The sequence below is a fragment of the Octopus sinensis genome, linkage group LG25, assembly GCF_006345805.1.
Source record: "Octopus sinensis linkage group LG25, ASM634580v1, whole genome shotgun sequence".
In the NCBI taxonomy this organism is placed as follows: Eukaryota; Metazoa; Mollusca; class Cephalopoda; order Octopoda; family Octopodidae; genus Octopus; species Octopus sinensis.
The window spans coordinates 25,448,796-25,467,074 of record NC_043021.1 but is presented as its reverse complement, the minus strand read 5'-3'; the positions used below and the strand labels follow the sequence as shown (position 1 = coordinate 25,467,074).

Below are 18,279 nucleotides of genomic sequence, written 5' to 3'. Positions count from 1 at the left end.
AGAGCAAATCCAATTAACTTCGTCCAGAAGCAGTGGAAGACACTGAACCATCTGTGAATGTGGTACTTTGTATCTCTCCTCTTCAATTACCCAATCCTTGCAAACTTCAATCATAAACCCTATGGTTGTGTGGTCAAGAAGTTTGCTCCCCAGTCACATAGCTTTGGGTTCAATCCTACTGTGTGGCACCCTTGGCCAAGTGTCTTCTATTATAACCTCAGGTAGACCAATGCCTTGGTGAGTAGATTTTGCAGATGGAAACATGAAAGGAGATTGTTCGTTATAAACAACCAAGTCCTTTGTTTACAGTTTGTGAAACCAGGTCTGGTTACAAGGAAAAATTACCTTACTTATAAACAGGTGATGGTCAATGACAAGAAGGGCACTCCACAGTGGAAGATCTTCCACAATGAATTCCATCTACTTCCTGAAAGCATGGAAAATTGGATGTGAAAATGACGATGATGAAAGCTCTCCCAAACAAAATAAAAAAAAACAAATTTCATTTTGTTGCTATAGTGATATTTATTTTTAAAAAAGTTAAGGAATAAATAGAAACCTTTTAAGAAAAAACAGCTATTCTTGTATTAGCAATCATACAAAGTTGGCAGCTGTGGCTGCCAGAGAGAAGAGTGGGGGATGGGGTTAGGGGAAATAATTCTCACCTGAAGACTACTTACCATCATTTCTTACTCTCCAGCAATGGGGGTGGGGCAGGAGGAACAGTCTAACACATACTCAGCTTTACATAAGAAAATGGTGAAAGATGCAAATGTGCTGGTGGAACCAAAAAAAAAAGAAAAAGAAAAATGAGATGACCAACCATGCAGTTGTCTTTTCTTCATTTACAAAATTGCAAGAATTAAAAAAGACAGAGAATTAAAAAAAAAAACTCTGTAAAGAAAGTTAAATTAATTCAGAGAAGGGGAAAAAAAAGTAAAGCAGAGTGGCTAGAAATTGTATATTTACAATAAAAATCACAAATTATATATATATGTATATATAAAAAATGTCTAGTGGAGGCCTACAAATCAATTCTTGATTTGACACTTTTTCATCCAGGAGCCAAATATAATCAACAGTGTCTGTTGGTTGAAGAGAACTTTGAAAACTCTTAAATGATGCCAATGACATGAAAGCTAACCGTGTTCACACAGCTTTTGTTGATGATATAAAAAATCTTTTAATCATAGCAACAAAAAAAAAACCACAGATTCAAATACTTAATGTCTCCAAGATCCAGGAGTATATATGTGGCAGCCATGGACAATGTCCCACAGAGTTAGAAATAGAAATGAATAATAAAAGAGAGAGAGAGAAAGTATGGAGAAAGAAAATGAAAGCCAAAGAGCATGATAATTGTTTATATTATTATTATTATTATTATATATGAAGTTATATTAAGAAAATAAATCAACGAGGCCTGGCTGATCCTGGCGACATTAGTTGAGAAGATGAATGCAAGCATACTGGAAAGGGACAAAAAGGGAATATGATAAAAAGAATGTAGTATAAGGAAGAAAAGGGAGGGGCATGGGGGGAGGGCTGGCATAGCTAAGTCTCTTTGTTTTCACTGACAGAAGTTGTACTGTCATCTTTTGTACAGGACGACTTTTCCGTTTCTTTCTCTGGGGAACTGGTTTCATTTTTCTCTTCTTTCTTGGCACTTTCTGAGGATGACACTTTCATTTTATCAATCTTGTCTGCAAGTTCTTCTTCAGATTCACCTGAATTATTTAGATTATTATTATTATCATCATTAAGGTAAAAAAAAAAAAAATAAGCACAAGAAAAAAAAATCCCATTAAAAATGCAAATGAAAGGGACCAAGGAGCTGGTTCCCAAAAGATGTTTAAGGCCTAAATCTGAACCCAAGAGAGAATTTGGCAACAAAGCCTCTAATCTGTTGACCTGCTAGAAATAGTAGCAAGCCTCTTATGAGAGAGGCAACATTTCACTCTGCCAATACTCCCAAAAGTCACATTTGACAAACCACACACAGATCAATGTGCTGCAAATGTTTCCAGGAGTCTTTAATCATTTGTCATTTTCAGATCAATTCTATAACAGTTTACCCAGGACAGAGCAAGGAGGAGGGTTAGCACAATAACTACAACAACAACAGTACACAATGTATATTATGCTCATGTTATTTTCATTAGTTACATTTGATAATTAAAGCTTAGGAGTATAAAGTCTTTGGAATGTTAGACACAGGCGCACAAGACAATCAGCTTCTTCCCCGATTAAGTCAGAGACCAGCGCACTTCTTTATTAATCTTCTTGAGAACAAATCAAGAGAATGGTAAATGTTCCTTTAGAATATAAAATGTTGAATGCGAAGGGAAGAGTGGTGAAGCAAGTGAATGAGCGACAGAATCAGGAAACTGTTCACAAGACACAGATTGGGAGTCAGAAAGACTGACAGAACAAATAACACCAGGTGTCATACAAGAAGACCCTTCAAACTCATGCCGGCATGAAAAATGTGTGTGCACTTAATTATATTAATTGCTACACACCTTGATGGGGCAATGGTTTCATTTTTCAACTAAAACCCCAAACGGAATTGGGTCTATAACTTAGCTGATAGAAAGTTAAAACTGTTTTATGAAAATAGGTTTAGCATTCTTCCAGCTCAAGAAATTCAAAGGAAAACATTTTTGCAATAAAAAACATACATATCTATCACAGAAGCACCAATTTCAAATCCAAATAAAATACTTACTGGAAGACTCTGGACAATTTCTGAGAACTATTTTTTTCGCTTCCTCAAATTTCTCTTTAAATAACTGTGCATCTTTAAAAAAAAGAAAAGAAAAAAAAAAAATCATTGTTTTGCACTCAAACCAATGCCTAACACCCCAGCCCCCTTATCCCTTTCAAATCATGTTGCAGTTGTTAGAAATGTCAGTTGGAAGTTCAAACTTGCTCAAGGCAGTGTTGCTGGATTTCCTAATCACAGCCGCTCCCCAGTAACGACAGATTTATCACATGTCCATTGTGAGATACTAATCAAGTGGTTTCTCAAACTGACAACAGATCATCTCATGGTTGCAGTCTGGAGAGATTAGGAGCAGAGAAAGCCAAACCTGACTAACAATGTGCAAACGTTCATAGTTGAAAAGTAGAAAGAAAAAGAAAAAACCCCTCATGTTTGAATGGCCAATAGCTTCAATAATGATTTTCTAACTTCAATCACAAGATGAGAAACGGTTTTTACAAAGTGGTTTAATCCATTTGATCCTGTCCATACCAATCCACCTGAAATGATCCTTGGTTTGTAGGATACAAACTTCTTAAAAGCTTGCATTAAAATTTCATGTTCATTTATGCTCCAAACACCAGACAAAAATATTTGATTTGAATTTTCATAATTAACTGGAAAAGACAAAAAGGCTGCCGTGTGTTCCAACAGAAATATGATGATGGGTGAATCACCTGCTGGTCTCGTTTTATCGATTGGGGTTGATCAAAGCCTTGGATATGGATATGGACAGAAACGAAAAGAAACGTATCATCATCATATGCGTGCATTATCTTTCTAAATAAAAAGCTCCTTCAGAAAGTGATTTTGTTTCCAGTTTTCCACATGAAACATGTCTGGGCTGTTTGGAGGTATTATCCCCTCACTGGCAACAGGAAGAGGACCCAGTCATTGAAACCCCCCGTTCCAACCTGCTTGCTACTTGATCCATGCTAACGGGGATTAAAGTAGTTGGCGAGGTGGACGAATGGTAAAGTCTGGCAGGATTAAGCAAGAAAAAGGAATGAAATACAGTAAAAAGGTTAGTCTTCTCTTTAGCCTGATGTGAGATGAATAAGATTGAGGGACACGTTACAAGAATATCTCTGGAACAATGAAAAAAAAAAAAAAACCCAGGTCAACTTGGGTAGGATCTGAATGCAGAGTATTAAATTTAAATCCCCCCCAAAAAACCCTTAATCCAATAATGTCCTACCGTTTCTGCCAGTTAACTACCTTAGGAATTAACAAGGGAGCCTCCATACAGCCAATCAACATGCTAGTAATAATAGTCAAATAGCTCAATTCCATTCTACTGTCTTAAAAAAAGACACACAAACACATTGAATGATGTAGTCCCAGATCAACTACACCCAGAAAAAAAAAAAAATGACTGTAAGGGTTTCTTAAGGATTAGGGGAATGTGAACGAGGAACCACACAACAAGAGAGAGATGATCCCAGAAGAAAAGAGTAAGCACAAAATTCCTATTGTTTTTTGACAGACTGACTTGATGGGGCCAAATAAAAGAAAAAGAATATTTAAAAAAAAGGTGCAGATGGAGAAAATGAATGGTGTTAATTAGTGATGATAATTATAAAAACCTACTTTCAGAATTGGCAAATTTAATTGCCAACAGCTCAGGTTTGGTTTTTTCATCAGCAAAGTCAGCCAGTGTGCTCCAGACCCAGGCCCGATCGCTGCCGCTGCTCGGTTTCAACTCCATGTTTTTAGTTACTGCAGAACGGAGAGATGGACAAACAGACAGAAAGAAGTGAAAAATATATAAATGTGATGTTTGATAAAAAAAATTAATCAAATGGTAGGAGAAACTGATGACAAGAAGATTTGAAATGAGGCTGAAACCAACCCAATTACAAACACATCCAAGTTGCCAGAAAGGAAATTAGTTTTACCGATAACAGAAAATGGAGTAACCATTGTTTTCGATGGGGAAAAGCAAGGATAAATTTCTTACCTAAAAACATGGCATTTTTAATTAATGGAGGTGGGGAGTAAGGAAATTTTACATTAATTCATAAATGCCAGTAGTTTGTGTGTCTGAAATGGTTTATAAAAAAAAAAACAACAACCTTGTATTGAGAGTGTGTATTTGTATGTGTGCATATATAATATCATCTGGCTAATAAGCTTAAAGCATGCTTTCCAAAGCCCCTCTCCAGGTATCAGCTACCATATGTCACCCCAAAGCAGAAATTCTCCTTTTAATGAACATACATGTGGAAATCCATTAATATCAGCAGAATTCATACAAAAGAATTTTTTTAAGACTAGGAGATGGAACGAACAGGCTTTAATCCAAATCCTTACAATGGTTCCTGAGTACGAGCACCAGCTGGTAATTGCCGAGTGCTTCGCATATTATACAAATTCTGGCATTAATATGATCCAGCAAGGTGTGTACTTGCACATCTTTACGTGTGTGTGTGCATCTATGTGCACAGATGTGGCTGTGGGGCTTAGCAGTTCCCATCCACATGGTTCCGGGTTCAGTCCCACTGAGTGACATTTTGGGCAAGTGCCTTCTACTCTAAACCCTGGACTGACCAAAGCCCTTATGAACGGATTTGGTAGACAGGAAGAAACTCATCATGTGTGCATTTGTGAATGTGTGGGTTTGTTTCGATATTGTAGGATTGCAAATGAGTGTCACTGTTATAAAATCAGTGCCATTTCCGATATTCTATGAAAATATGTCTGGCCATGGAGAAATATTTATCTTGCTCGGAAACAGGCATGGGTTGGCAACAGGAAAGGCATCTCGCCATAGAAAATCTACCACAAACTATCTGACCCATGCGAGCATAGACTACTTCGCCTAGAGACCCGGTCAATTCAGTGAATGTTTCTTAAGGATTAGGGGAGTGTGAATGGAGACCCACACAAAGGAGAAAGACAATCACAGAAGCAAATCATAAATGCAAAATTCTCATTGTCTTTTGACAAACTGTTTACACCACAGGTTACTGGAAGTTAAAACAATAAAACCCACCCATCCATATGAAATAAAATAATTTTCTTTTCAAATATTTCTATACTAAAGTATGTGCATTTGAAATAAGTATGCCCTCTTTCAAAAATATCCACATTATATATATATTTTCTTCTTTTAAAACAACCAGCAATGTGTTGTGTTAGTGACTGATTGTTGTATATATATGAATCAGTCAGAAAAATAGGTTATATTACAAGTGTATATAAAATTAAATATATTTGGTAATGTTTCATTTTATGATACAGGTGATTTTTTTCTTTCTTACCTGAAAGCCCTGCCTGTTCCTCAGTTCCATGTCACATCCTTGACCCCCCCCACCACCACCTTGACCACCAACAAAAATAGTCGACATCATGGATTTATGGGATTTTAAATTTCACACGAATCATCTCCATAGCTGTATATAATAATTCTTCCCACTATAGGCACAAGGCTCAAAACTGTGGGGAGAGGAGGGGAGAGTCAAACCACCAAAAAAATTTTGGTTCATGTGACCAAGCCGCCCAAAACCGCCCGTAATCACCTATTCATATTTAAATAAGAATATCAGAGCAAATCTTGTTAGTACATTCGTGAAAACACGTGATTATACTTCGAAAACAGTTCATTTACAGTTTTGTACAACGATCGACATGTAATTTTGATTTTGTGAATTTTGGGAGGTTTTTTTCCAAATTTGTTCCTGTTGTGTTTTCAAAATTTGTAATTTGACAAAAAATGGATACGAATTTCATTCTGTCAAGCAGCGAGTCAGAATTCGAAGAATTTTCCACTGAAGACCTTGATAAATTTAACTCTATGACTGGGGGGGGGAAAGCATATGGTATTTGATAATGAATTTGATGTTTCAATTTCCGAAAGTGAAAGCAGTGACTCTGAGAGCTCCGATGAGAGTGATAAAGGAAATGAATTGGCACCTGAATGGAGTGAAAATTTGAAAACTGTTTCTTTCAGTGATTTTTCTGAGGAAACTGGACCAAGCCACAGTCTTTCCTAGTAGAGTGAAACAGACTATTTCTTTTTACTTTTTCCAATGAGCCTATTTGAAATAATTACGGTGGAAACAAACCGTTATGCTGAAAGTAAACAAAGTGAAAAAAAGGACAGTTTGTAGTTTCCCACAACCTTAAATGAAATTAAGGCATATTTTGCCATAAATATTATTATAGGCATTAGAAAGTTACCCAGAATAACAAATTACTGGAGTAAGCGATTAGCCCTTTGGAGACGATTTTTGAAATTGACTCAGTATTTGCATAAAAGAGACACAATCAGTGCACCAGTACGTGGAGAACCAGACTTGATCCCATATTTAAAATAAGACCCCTCATTGACTGTGTTCAAAAAAACTGTTTATGAACCGGGGGAGATACCCATGAGTACGTTTTTGACAATATATGCCAAGAAAGCCCACAAAATGGGGGATCAAAGTTTGGCAGATTTGTGAATCAAATACTGGGTACTGCTCGGGATTTGAATTTTATACCGGCAAGAGAGACAATTATGTAAGTCAGCATGGCCTAGGGTACGATGTGATCTGGAATTTATCACTTCTATACCATAACCAGGGCCATATATTATTTTTTGACCGATTTTTCAGTTCGGTCAAACTTGCGGAGAATTTAGATACTGTGGTGACACATACATGTGCTACAGTGATCGCTAGTAGAAAAGGACTGCCGTTGGATATAAAAAAAAGCAAAATTAAAAAAGAAAAAGGTGAAATAATTCAGAGGCAGAAAGGAAATTTGCTAGCGACCGCATACAGAGATAAGAGGCAGATCAATTTTCTGTCTACCTGTGCAGAGCCACATGTGGATGAAAATAGCAAGCCATTTGTGAACCTCGATTATAACAGGTACATGGGTGGTGTAGATTGACTGATCAGATGATGTCTTACTATCCAGTTGGCAGACCGGGGAATAAATGGTGGCGATACCTGGTTTGGTATATAGTAAACATGAGTATTACTAATGCGTTTATACTATATACCAAATCGGGACCGACTCGACCATCTGTAGTTCCGAGCTGGTTATTCCTCAAGACAAATAACTGTAAGGAGAAAAAACAAAGCCTGCCAAAGGGATATCCCTCTGAATTCAGCCAATCTCCATAAATTAGAAAAAAAATCAAGGGTCACGAATGCCTTCATCAAAAAAGGAAAGCTCCTAGTGGAAGGGCTGCTGAAACAACTTTCCAATGTGCATTCTGTAGAACAGGGTGCTTTACAAGTTTTCACAATAGGAATATTGTTTGATTTGTATATGTGTGTGGTTTGATTTTATAAATGTTTTCAAATTTACTTTGTTTTTGTTTTTCTTTGTGTAATTTTAATTTGTTATTTTAATATGTAAGGTGAGTAACGAATTTTTATTAATTTCTTTTGTAAATCATTATTGTATCTGTGTATCTATGTATGTGGGATAGCTTATTTAATCTAGTTGATGGTGTGTGTGTATTTTGTTTTCTAGTTTTCTTCACAGATAAATTCCAGTCTTTCGTTTTACTTATACCTTCATGGCACACCTGCCTTTTGTGTGTTTAAAATCACCTGATGAATCCAGTAATGTGCACAACTCTTCTATAGTAAAATTTTGTTGTATACCCAATTGAATATTAGCTAATAACCCATTTTCTATAGCGATGTTTGAACAAAAATTTTAATAATTTCATATTTTGTTGAATTTACCTGTATCTACCTGCAATTAGAGTCACTTTGTGACAAAAATTATGATATAGAATTGGTTGAGAACCTTTCGTTAAATTATCTTCCAAAAATCACATTAATATATTGATAAATAAAAAAGTTATAGTTGTTTAATGAAACCAGACTAAATTTATAACTATGTTAGGAATTAATTGAAACACATAAGGGGTGCATATTGGTAAGGGATATAGTAACGAAAGGGTTAACTACACAGCCATGCCAGGATGCTGATGATGTAGAGCGTTTCTTTTTAAAAATGATTAAGAAAAGCAGAAAATGTCTTACTTCAGCTACAGTTTGTGGCTGTGTTTACTCAGTTGTAGTGAAATGTGGCAGAATGGAAAAATGGGGACAAAAAAAAAAAAAATGCAAAGGAGTTAAAAGAAGAGCAAGGCAAGGTGTGAGGCTGATAATCACTTACTGTAGTGGTTGGCACAAATCTTGAATGTCTTGTCTCTACGCATCACCAATCGGATTTGATCACAGTCCTTATTGCGGAGTAACTTCACATCACCGGTACCTCGCTCTTTCCATTCGGGTGAATCAGAATTCACATAGCGGAACAATTTTGCTCGACTGAAAGAAACAACAACCAGTTAAATGAAACAAAACAAAACAAAAAAAAAAAACTATATATATATATTTTTTTTAACACTCAATTTGTGGGGTACTGAGTTTCAGAGATTTCTGTTACATCTTGCAGACAAAGCTATTTCACCAGTAAGTCTAGATGAGACTGTCAAAATATTTCTTCCAATTCCAGTTTCAAAAGTCTATAGCTTTCCACCACCACCACCACCTGTGTATCAGTAATTCACTCAATTCAACAAAGTTCGGCAAGGCAACATTTCATCGATAACACCAGAATGAATCAGAAATATATCCAATGCTCTCCTCTTAAGATTTAATCATTTAAACCAACCACAAACTGCCCTGGGGTTAAGCAGCAGCCAAACTTGTGAGGAAAGCAAATCCTCAAATTTGAAACGTAACCTTCCAAAGAGAAATAAAGAGAAGAAAGCTAGAATGGTTTCCAGTTTCCTCCTCCAGGAAACTTCAAAGATTTAGAAGAGAAATAAGGCATTGTGATGCACATGACCACTTCAGGTGAATGGACCCAATAAATGAACAGATTGATTTGAAAAGATGAATGTAGAATCATCTAACCCAACTAACGGATCCAACCCTTTTGGTAACTTGGTTTACAACTTATAAAGTAAGAAAACGTTAAAATCAGAATCTCTGTTGTTTACAATAGAGAAGACATTACCTTTTTTATAGATTTCCAGTTTAGATAAACTGAATGAGGTTTAACCCTTTCGTTACTGTATTTATTTTTAGATGCTCTGTGTTTCTTTGAATTACTTTAAATATAACAAAGAATTTAGTAAAATAACTTAGTTATCATTAAACTAGTGTTAGGAACATAAATTATGACTAAGTTTTGGTGGAAGATTTTAATTCAAAACTTATGAAAACAAGACATTTGTACTCAGAACCAGGGCCAGTTTCAGCCGGGTTGGTAACGAAAGGGTTAAACACTTTTAGCATTGAGATTAATTTGTCAAACGTAAAGCTTAATACTATTCTATATATTGTTTTTTAATTGTAAAATATAAAGCATTTTTTTTTGGAAATGTAAAACTTACTCACATCACATTTTGAATTAATCATAGCAGAGATTTCAATGCACTGACACAATGTTTATTTTTATAATGACATTGCAGGATAAGTGTGAGAGGCTGGAGCTGGCAGTTTGAATGTAAGACAGAATATTTGGGCTGGATATGGCCAAAAGAGTTAAACCCTTTCCCCTCTGTCAAATATCCATTTCTTAGTGAGGAATACTTACATCTATGAGGTCCAATCCTCATTGTGATGTGATGGCTCGTATGCCTCAGTGACCCTGAGAGCTACACCAGCAGAGTGCAAGCTTTTGGTAGAGCCCACCATAGTGGATAGGGGAAAGGATAAAGGTCAGACTAATATAAACCTCTTCCCAGAGGTGAAAGCGGGTTTGTGTAGGGCGAACACCCTTAGCTAGAAAAACAGCAAAGATACCGAAGCATCAATGGTAATTCAAACCAACAAGACCAGGGAGCAGAAAGCCTTCCCTCAAGAACACAGGACACAGAACAGCAAGTAGGGATGGACGCTCCCCCACCCCTCCAAGGAAGTCAACATCCTGCAATACATGCGAGGACCTGACCTGGAACCCACTAGGGAGGCAGACCTGAAAAAGTAGGGATCCGACTGGAGAGAAGCAGAAAAGTTTCCAATGGCTTCAGCTACACAGGGAGTTCTGAAGGGGCTCAAGTAAAAAGCAATATCAAACAACCGCAATGACATGTCAGGTTGTGTAGTTACTTGGCTAAATGGGGGAGGGTCTCCTTTCTGGCAACAAAATTCAATTATTCCTACTAAAAACACACCAGCATGCTATAGCTGTTACCAGATTTCTTTTAAATTACATTGCCTTGGTTTCAATTAATTTTGAAAAGAATGAAAAATTTAATAAAATTAGTCTTTGTTAAACTGGTGTTTGGAACATAAATAGGATCTCTTCAGTTTCGTTCACAGATCTTTTAAATTCTTTTTTTAACCAAACAGTTTGAAACTTTGTATACTGGTGTCATTTCTCACACTGACAATGGTTTACTTTGAACATTTTTGACAAAATTTCCTATTTTAGAAGCTACTAGCAGTATCGCCCGGCTCGTGCATTCTATGCACGCGCGAATTAAGCTAAACTTAATTATTTTGGTTTTAAAAATCAAGCATTTAATGCCCTCTATTTTTGCGGTTATGTGTTCCATTTCTTCAATAGGAAGTACCTAGAAGCGTTTCATAAATTTTTGTTGATCAAATAATTGCATTGTTGAATTATTCTTTTAGATCAGTATTTCTCAACGGGGATTTCAGGGGAGAGTTTCAGGGAGTCGCTGGCGATGTATCGTGATGATCAAAAATCCGGCCTGCTAAAATTTGGTTAAAGTGATTCAAACTGCAGACTCAACGCAAAATGGTCACATTTAATTCAAAGCGTTAAAAATGTTATGAAAACAATTGGTATGTGTTCACAAAGTCCAAACGATTAATACAAAAAAACCCTCCAGGATACATCCTGAAAATTCATTTCTTTGCCGAATTTCTACAATGTTTACGGTGATTCATTTTTATATCTTGATTTTTTATTTTTCATGCAATTTACGCATGCTTGCACGCGTGGTGAACACAGTTCACATCAAACAGCTGACTGAGTAAAGCTCACTATTCAATGCATGGGATAAGGCCTAAACAAACACATTATCGATTTTTGCACTTGCGAGATGAATTTCCGAACAGAAATAGCGCAGTTCAATTTTCATTCACCTAAACTTTAAGTGACCCATTTTTGGTGGTTCTATGATTTGTTGGCTAGGAGGAGATGTGCCGGGAAGTTAAACACACAGATACACACAAGTTGAGTTTTATATATATAGATTTTGTGTTAAAGTTGTATTTGGGTAATTTTCAGCTGAAGAAAGTTACTGATGTATGCAATTGTAATCAAAGAGCAACATCTTCCTGGCCACCTCTACGAAATGTCACCACACTGTTCTGTTTTATTTTTGCTTACTACCTGTGTTGCATATTACATGCATTTTTTATGCAAATGTACAAATAGGTGATAAAAAAAAAAAGCAGGTAATATGCAACACAGATAGTAAACAAAAATAAAACAGAACAGGGTGGTGACCAGGAAGATGTTGCTCTTTAATTACAATCGCAAACAGCAGAAGCTTTCTTCAGCTGAATACACGTCATTGATTGGTTAAAATTACCCAAATACAACTTTAACACAAAATAGCTTCTAAAATAGGAAGTTTTGTCAAAAATGTTCAAAGTAAACCATGGTCAGTGTGAGAAATGACACCAGTATACAAAGTTTCAAACTGTTTGGTTAAAAAAAGAATTTAAAAATCTGTGAGCGAAACTGATAAGATCCCATAAATTAACATGAAATTTTGAGGGAAGGGTTTCATTTAAATCCCTTCAAAACAGAAGTTTGTTTTAGAGAATCAGGGGTGGTGGTCTTAGATGAGTTGATAGTATCAAATGGCCTCTCTCTTCCCTCAAACTTCTCTGAAATTCAATCCCATCCTGAAACTACAATCTCCGGTGCCATTCCCCAGTTCAATGCTTTCCAATTTAGACACAAGGATGACTCATTACAGGGTCCAGCTCTTATCTGGAACTTTCATCTTAACCTGCTGAAAAGATGAAAGGTGAAGTTGATCTTGCAGGGATTTGAACTCAGAATGTAAACAGATGGAACAAATACTGCAAAGCCATTTTCTTTGGTGTTCTATTAATTCTACCAGATTGCCAGTCACTGCCGCCTTCTGATTATTCTTAGAAATTATACTGAAGCAGACACTGGAACTTGGAGCAGTCCTCCAACTTATTAGGTCCTGTCAAACTGCCAAATTCATGCCAGCATGGGAGATAGAAATTCAATAATAATAATGATGATGAGGAAAAAACAAGGAATAAGAGCTCTTGTTGATGGATTGAATTATTTTACAACTCATGACAACCAACACGTGCCTGGTAAAGACAATAAAACCACTGATGGAACTCATTAGATGCTCCTCCCAAATATTCTCTTTAGGAATTGTGCAGATTTTGTTGAAGCTTTTGTGCCATTCTGGTACGACTTGGTTATGACATATCAGATTTAAGGAGCCACCATTTCTTTAGAAAACTTATATGAATGCTTCACCTGCTGCCTGGAACTGAAACGACAATTCAATGTTGCTTCCCATACCAGAGAACAGTCATCATCATCATCATCATTGCTGCTTTCACAACCACTTTTCCATGCAGTGAAGTAGAGTTCCCATGGTTTCTTAACCTTTCACATCGCCCGTTATGAAGTAAGGCAACAATATTTCTCCTTGGTTGAACACGTTTCCACAAAAGATGTACAACAATGCCTGTATGGTGATTGTTTACAACTATCATGTGACATCAAGACAAGGACGGACACAAACATAACTCAAGGATTTGGTCAGCCCGACATTATAACAAAAGATACATGCCCAAGGTGCCACACAGTGGGACTGAACCTGAAACAATATGGTTTGGAAGCAAACTTCAAGCCAAAATGAAATACACAAGCAAGAAGGAGGTCACCAATCCAGATAGAAAGTTAGTCCAAACGAGGACCAACTGTAACAAATCATTAAACCCAGGCTAACAGGGAAAGCAGATGCATATCATAACATCCATTCTCTGTGCGAGGATGGGTTGAATGGTGCGAGAGGCACTGGCCAGCTGGAGAGCTGCCCAAGCACCAGTTGTCTGTTTCAGTATGGTGTCTACAGCTGGATGCCCTTCATAATGCCAACCACATTACAGGGTGGCACTGAGTGTTACTCCAAGACACTGACACGGGTGCTTTCATGACACCAGCACCCATGAGCCTGCAAGACTTAAATCTCTCGGCCGAGGGATGGATGTAGAGGACATGCCCATATACATGGACAGCAATATATATATATGATCCAAGGATCGAGGTGTAGGAAGAAAGTTAGCTACAAGCAAACCGTAGTAAATATAAAAAAAAAAAAAAAAACAACTTCCAGAGACAATAGTGGTTCATCATCACCTTCGTTTAGCGTCTGCTTTCCATGCTAGCATGGGTTGGACGGTTCAACTGGGGTCTGGGTAGCCAGAAGGCTGCACCAGGCCCAGTCTGATCTGGCAGTGTTTCTACGGCTGGATGCCCTTCCTAACGCCAACCACTCCGTAAGTGTAGTGGGTGCTTTTTACGTGCCAGAGGAGGCTGGCAAATGGCCACGATCGGATGGTGCTTTTTACGTGCTACCAGCACGGAGGCCAGTCGGACGGCGCTGGCTACGGCCACCAGCACTGGTATCACAGCTACAAATTCCATTGATGCTGATAGATTACGATATATACATACATATATACATATATATACACATATATATATACACATATATATACACATATATATATACATATAAATCAACATCAGTGTAAATTGCAGCTATGGTTAAGCGAACCATCTGATCGTTTGTCCGTTGCCAGCCTCGCCTGGCCCCCGTGCCGTTGGCACGTAAAAGCACCATCCGCTCGTGTCCGTTGCCAGCCTCGCCTGGCCCCCGTGCTGGTAGCATGTAAAAGCACCATCCATTCGTGTCCGTTGCCACGTAAAAGCACCATCCGCTCGTGTCCGTTGCCACGTAAAAGCACCATCCGCTCGTGTCCGTTGCCACGTAAAAGCACCATCCGCTCGTGTCCGTTGCCACGTAAAAGCACCATCCGCTTGTGTCCGTTGCCAGCCCCGCGGCGGTAGCACGTAAAAGCACCATCTGTTCGTGTCCGTTGCCACGTAAAAACACCATCCATTCGTGGCCGTTTGCCAGCTCTGTCTGGCACCTGTGCAGGTGGCACGTAAAAAGCACCCACTACACTCACGGAGTGGTTGGCATTAGGAAGGGCATCCAGCCGTAGAAATACTGCCAAATCTGACTGGGCCTGATGAAGCCTTCCGGCTTCACAGACCCCAGTTAAACCGTCCAACCCATGCTAGCATGGAAAACGGATGCTAAATGATGATGATGATATACATATATATACACATATATATATATATACATATATATATACACATATATACACAACACATGCTAGCATGGAAAGCAGACGCTGAACGATGATATATACACATATACACACACACAATATTCACTGGTACATCATTGATTTCTCAGCATCTTATGGATAAGTTACAAAGAGGAACTTGAAATTCTCATAGCCACCAGCCTAGTTCACTATGCAACCACAGGTGGCACTGTGTTCCATGTATTTAGATGCCTTAATAACCATGCACATATTAATAACAATACAATTTTAGAGATCCTCTTTTTATTTAGTTTAAAGTTACTCTTAACCATGACTAAGAGCAAATAAAAGAACAGCAAGCAATAGTGGCAGCATCCAACATAAACACCAATCTATAACAATCCAAGTAGGACTATTGAATAAGAAAAACAAGAAGGACTGTAAGCTGTGCAATATCTAAGGCATCTGTTTATCGTTTGGGATGAGAAGGAAACAGATAGAATAGTTAAGGGATCTTTTCGGTTTGAACGGCAGTTTTTAACATAATTTCTAGGTAACTAAAAAATTTTAAACTTCCTATACTGGTAGAATGTGTTTATAAAACATCTTTTTCTCTTGGCTTTATTGAGAAAATTCTATAGTTTGTAAAATATTTGTTGTTTCTTTTTTTCTTCAATTTCTGCAATTTCAACCAATCACTTACGTCTATTGAGGTAAAAAGCATTCTGTGCCGTATGAAAATGTCCCTCGTTTAAGAAACAGATTGGGTGTATTTACATTTCTGAAGAAAAAAAAGATACCCTTCCCTCACCCCTAACCCTAAAAGAGATTGAAATGCAATAGATCGATTCTAGGGTCATAATTATGGGTGACAATTTCATATGACACCGCTAGAAAAAACTGCTGTTCAAACTGAAAAGATCCAAGTTAAGTGTTATGTGGCCAAGGATGATACAGCAAAACATTTAGTTCAAGGTTTTGGAATCAATGACACCTGAAAATCCCTGGTGCACCTGTACAAGTAAATATGAGCACACACAGCTACAGGCCCCCATCATATATATAGAAAGAAAAACCCAATACAACTTACAGTCTGACAAGTTCCTCTTCATTTTCCTCCATCGTTTTCACATCAATTGGGGCAAGCTGCACGATTGGCTCAAAATGTATCTCTGGACTTTCAACAACATCCTCAGCATTATTCTCAATGGTTTTCACCTGAAATCACAACCAACACAAATCAGGCATCAACTTCAAACAACAATGGCTTCCTTCTGATTTACTCATTCGGTTTTAGAGCAGAAATTCATTTAACTTCATCCAGTTAAACTTGTCTTCCAGCATGGGAGTATACAATAGGTTATGGGGGGGGGGCACTGCTTCTATTACACACAGCCTAACGAACAAACTATAATTTGATCGTAATTGCTGGCATTCAATGCTTATATTTTGCCAATGAAAACAAAATACAAAAATATAATAAAACACTCCCTGCTGTTCCAGACAACGAATAAAATTCGCAAAACATTTCAGTATCTTATGTTGCAATCTCACGTCCATAATAACCAAAGAACAAAAAAAAAAAAAAAAAAAATTAATGGGCAAGATGATATAGGCTTGTTGCTTTTGGATTCAAATAATAAGCACTCCCATTACCGGGATTTAGGGTACACTTGCGTCACACCCCTGGGAAATAATAATGTCTTTTATCTTTATGGACGCCTCAAATGATTAAAAATATAGTTTAGAGGATTTATTTATTCTTACAATCGTTGATCTCGGTTGCGATAGAAAAACACGGAGGCATGTTTGAAGGAAAGACGAAGAGAGGGGTGAGGATCTGTGTGCGTGAGTTTTTGAATGACTTACCAATATGGAAACCATGGCAGAAGTGTCGAGAGGGGGGGACCCTGCCCCCCCAACCACCACAAAAACAACAAAAAAAAAACCACTGATGGGTAATAATAGCAAAGAAGACGGGGGAAAGGAAAAGTTCGTTTGCAGTAAATGGTGGATAATTTCAGGGGAAGAAAAGCGAAAGAGAGTTAATAAAAGGTCTGGAAGTTGATAAATTTAGAGCAAATAATTTGTGGATGTAAACGAGAAAAGAAAAGAGCAACGAAAAATGTTTTGTGAAAGCAAATAAAAGATGAATGAATAAGGTTTTCAAATAAATGGTAACTCCAAGAATGCTTCAAAATAATTTAGTCTTTATAAGATTGTAAAATCGAAGCGAAATCTAAATGAATCTAAGAAACTTTCTAAGAATGCAAGAAATTCAGTTTTAATAAATAAAAAAGAAGAAAAGAGACAATAATAATAATAATTATGAAGAGAATGGTTAGGAGCAACATTCACTGGTCGCAGATTTGTTTGTGTTTAATAGAAGATGGAAGAGCAGCAGTGTGTCTGCGAATGGAAGTATTTACATTATTCTAGAGAGAAACACAGAAATTAGGCGCCTCTCAGGATTCAGCACAAGACACGAGTCTTGGAGTCTGAAGAAATACGTCTGGCAGTAAAATGGGTTCGGAGAATATTTAGACATTTTATTTTTAACATAGACACACTTCAACAACACTTGATGAGCTGCGGAGGCATTAAACTGGAATAGAAATCGGTTCAAAGTCGTTTTTGCAGGAGCAAAGTTTGAAATTGTGGTAAAGCTTCTTCATCCATTCATCTGAGGAGAGAAAGGCTTCGGGAACGAAGGGGTCGTTCGGAGTTTGATATTGAAAATAAAACAATAACGGGATAATTTGTAAGCCATATTAAATTATAAAACTAGTTTAAAGGAGAAGAGACATAAGGATAGGATATTTCTTGCAGAATTATTAACAATTGGAGATAAGTTAAAACTCTAACCCCCAACCACGTTATTCTTTATATAAAAGTTTAAAACATAGTATTTGTCTAGAACAACAAGCAAGAATGCATCAAGAATATTTCTAAAACAGGAAGAATATTTGTAAAATGCATCAAAGTGAAAATTTACCTTGTCATCAGCCATTTTCGATGCAGATGGTTAAAGATTATAAAAGACAATCTCCTCTGGACAAAGATTCCCGCTGGTTTCAAAAGCAGGGGAACTAACGAGTCATTTTGTAGTTTCGGAGAAGGTGAGATTATTTTGGTTTTGTATTTTTTTTCTATTCAATATATTGAATTTTGAAT

General features: G+C 37.2%; 1 protein-coding gene across 1 annotated transcript; it reads right to left on the bottom strand.

Annotated features, from left to right (window-relative positions):
- Positions 1–503: 503 nt before the first annotated feature.
- Positions 504–18,249, bottom strand: LOC115224376 (ran-specific GTPase-activating protein). The gene is made up of 6 exons (XM_029795259.2): positions 18,101–18,249; positions 16,196–16,323; positions 8,891–9,045; positions 4,355–4,483; positions 2,729–2,800; positions 504–1,727 (listed from the first exon to the last, which is right to left on the bottom strand). The coding sequence occupies exons 1-6, from the start codon at positions 18,113–18,115 to the stop codon at positions 1,555–1,557; spliced, it is 672 nt and encodes a 223-aa protein (XP_029651119.1). The 5' UTR covers positions 18,116–18,249; the 3' UTR covers positions 504–1,554.
- Between the last annotated feature and the right edge of the window lie 30 nt (positions 18,250–18,279).

What these genes read in the sequence shown, in the direction of transcription:
- LOC115224376 (XM_029795259.2), bottom strand. An exon ending in TAAATTTGCCAATTCTGAAA is followed by an intron (nt 2,801 to 4,354) that starts GTAGGTTTTTAT and finishes TTTTTTTTAAAG; the next exon opens with ATGCACAGTTATTTAAAGAG. An exon ending in AAATTGTCCAGAGTCTTCCA is followed by an intron (nt 1,728 to 2,728) that starts GTAAGTATTTTA and finishes TAAATAATTCAG; the next exon opens with GTGAATCTGAAGAAGAACTT.